The sequence below is a fragment of the Arachis duranensis genome, chromosome 5, assembly GCF_000817695.3.
Source record: "Arachis duranensis cultivar V14167 chromosome 5, aradu.V14167.gnm2.J7QH, whole genome shotgun sequence".
NCBI classification, from domain to species: Eukaryota; Viridiplantae; Streptophyta; class Magnoliopsida; order Fabales; family Fabaceae; genus Arachis; species Arachis duranensis.
In genome coordinates, this window is record NC_029776.3 from 24,953,354 (window position 1) to 24,956,520 (window position 3,167).

At 42.7% G+C, this 3,167-nt stretch overlaps 1 protein-coding gene across 1 annotated transcript; it reads left to right on the plus strand.

Moving 5' to 3' along the window:
• Positions 1 to 2,013: 2,013 nt before the first annotated feature.
• Positions 2,014 to 2,718, plus strand: LOC107488827 (uncharacterized). Its single transcript, XM_016109607.1, has one exon. It carries the CDS (start codon positions 2,014 to 2,016, stop codon positions 2,716 to 2,718), a length of 705 nt encoding a protein of 234 aa, XP_015965093.1.
• Positions 2,719 to 3,167: the final 449 nt, after the last annotated feature.

Below are 3,167 nucleotides of genomic sequence, written 5' to 3' on the forward strand. Positions count from 1 at the left end.
TGGGTAGTAGTAAGGGTGGTGGTTCATCCCGCTTGCTCCAGGTTAATGTTTGAGATTTGATAACAATGAGGATTGATAATATGAATTGAGATTGAATGAATATATGTTTGAGATACCTGGGCAGTAGCAAGGGTTGTGGTTTGTCCCACTTGCTCCAGGTCAGAGATTGTGACGCCTGGGTAGTAGCCGCAGTAGTTGTTGTTCCACTGGCTCCAGGTTGAGCTGTTAAACACCCGCCTGGGTAGTAGCCGCAGTAGTGGTTGTTCCACTGGCTCTGGGCTGAGCGGGTAGTAGCAAGGGGGTTGTAGCTCAAACCTACTTGCTCCGCAAGGGGTTTTCTGTCCAATGGTTAGCTACCAGGACATGTCGGGTTGGCTATATAACCGACAGATGATATCATCAGCCATAGGGCAGGCATACATCATTTGCATATGTTTGAATTGTTTGGGTTTGCCTATTTGTTTTGGATTTCTATATCATACATGCTATGTTACCTGATTACGTGCTACTTGTTCTACTTGTACCTTATTTGTGTATTACTTGTCTGTATTGCTTGTGTTTGTACAACTGAGAGATCCATCATGTTGGTATCGGTGTATGTTGAGGGTTGTTCTTGATGAGATGAATTGATAATGCGGTTGCATGATGATGATGATTTTTGAATGAGATCATTTGAGCCCCCTGGGTAGACGCAGTGATGAGATTTCACTAGCTCCAGGCGAGGGTATGATGTATTGATATAGAGTTGCTGAGACAGAACAACTGGTGATGGTTTTGCTTATGATTCTGAGTCTGATTCGTGTAAGAATCAGCGAGTTGGGAAACATGTGTAACATGAACTAGATTTAGTATCCCCTTACGACAAATGCCTATTTATGGATTTGTGAGAATCTAGGCTGGATACTTGGTGAAAAGGAGTTTAGGATGCTTAGTGAGTTTTTATTGCAGTGCATTGTATTTCTTTGGCACTTTTACCGTACTGGGAACCCATGGGCCCGGGGTTCTCATTCCGTATATATATTTTGTTTTTCAGATACAGGTCCAGGTGCTCAGAAGTGAGCTGTGGTTCGTCTGAGAGCCGGCGAAGATCTTTATTTTCTCTACTTTGTGTTTTGCTTAGAATCTCTCCACCTTTGTTTTGAAGATATTATATTATGTGTTGAACTCTTTTGGAACTTGCCTATAGAGGCTCTTATGTTTCCTTTGGGAGAGATTAGGATGTACTGTTGTCAACTACTTTCATACTGTACCCTAACCGGCCTAAACTTCGCGGGTCGCGACTAGTGGCTATTTACTTATGTTATATATATCTATCTATTATCTATCTCTTAATCTCCTTTATGCCTTGTCCATATATCGCTTTCGGCTTCACGTTTTATCTTTTCGTTGTCGAATCGTGAGTGATACGTCTTCGCGATTTTATTTCTACTCTTCTCAGGCTTCTCGATTAATACTCCTTTCAAAATTACCTATGTTTATATATTAAAAATCCACCTGAGAGTCGTACCACCGTAATATCATTGAATCCACCTGAGAGTCGTATCACCGTAATATCATTGACTTATGACTCGAGCATAAGAATTTGAATATTAGGGTATTACATTATGGTATCAGAGCAGTTCATCCTTGTGAGCCTGAGGGATGGGACTGCTTATGCTTCAATGTATACTCTGAGTCAGTGCCTGTGCTAGTTAGGATATATAACCGATACATCTAGCATGAAGTCCATGAGTGTACCTTTGGTACTTTGAAGCACTATACTTCCGATATTGAGACTGATCAACTTGATATCGATTGTTTGGTGTGTATAGGAACCAGATGGCGCCTCGTGGACCCGCTCGGGGACGTGAGAGAGATCGTACTAGTACACAGGAACCGGAAATCAACTCGAATAACCCGATAAACTTTATGGCGGCATTGGAGAATATGGCTGCTGCTATGCAAACCACTGCGGAGGCTCTTGGGCAATAGATAAACAATAATGGCAATGGCGGAAGGGAAGCTCAGGGCCCAATGACATTGGCAACTTTCTTAAAGGTTAATCCACCTATGTTCAAGGGAACCACCAATCCGACTGAAGTTGATACTTGGTTTCAGGCCATGGAGCGAGCACTGCAAGCGCAGTCGGTGCCTGAAGAGCAGCGTGTTGAATTCGCTACCTATCTGCTCACGGGGGAAGCATTGCATTGGTGGCAAGGGGCTCGACGTCTCCTGCAGCAGGGGAATGATCCTATCACCTGGGGTACCTTCCAAGTGGAATTTTATAAGAAGTACTTTCCGAATTCTGCTAGAACGGTCAAGGAACTTGAATTACTGCAACTGAAGCAGGGTACAATGTCCGTAGCTGAGTATACGGATAAATTTGAGGGGTTATTCAGGTATTCTCGTATGTGTCAAGGAACCCCGGGAGACTTCGAGGAATGGAAGTGTATTAAGTATGAAGGAGGACTTCGAAGTGAAATCCTGAGCTCCGTTGGACCGATGGAGATTAGGATCTTCTCTGAACTTGTGAACAAGAGCCGTATTGCTGAAGAATGTGTGAGGAAGGTTGTTGAGGCAAAGAATGACCGTCGGGAGTCCCACCGCTGTGGAAGTCATCACCCAAATAGGCCGTGCCGATTGGGGTTAGGTGTATGTTACAAGTGCGGGTTACCAGGGCATGTATCAAGAAATTGCCAACAAGGAGAGAGTCAGGATGCGGGTCGATTGCGGCAGTAAGATTGAGGTAATTTCAATAATCGAGCTTAAATGGTAGTGTGTGATTTTATAATACCGCTGTACAGTAAAAACTCGGAATGTCGAGCTTAATATTAGACTGAGAAGCAAACCAGATGGTCAGAGTAAGGAATTGCCTTAATACAAATGGATAAATGCCTCTGACGTAAATGATTTTCTGTTAAGAATGATGTGTTGTGTTTGTTATATAGTTGGTTAATTTCTGAATTTTTGGTGAAACGGATTGAACTCGTGACTTTTAGTTCCTTTGATTTAAATAGATAAGGAATGGTCCTAAATGATGGATTTGGAAACGTCGATTTGAAATACCAGTCATGCTAAGTTGTGGTTGGGTACTTGAGGAAATTATCATTGATGCATAGTCGGATTTAGATGATGATTGAGTGCAAGTTGTCATGTTCGAGAGATGAGTGCTATGATGTTTGGTCATG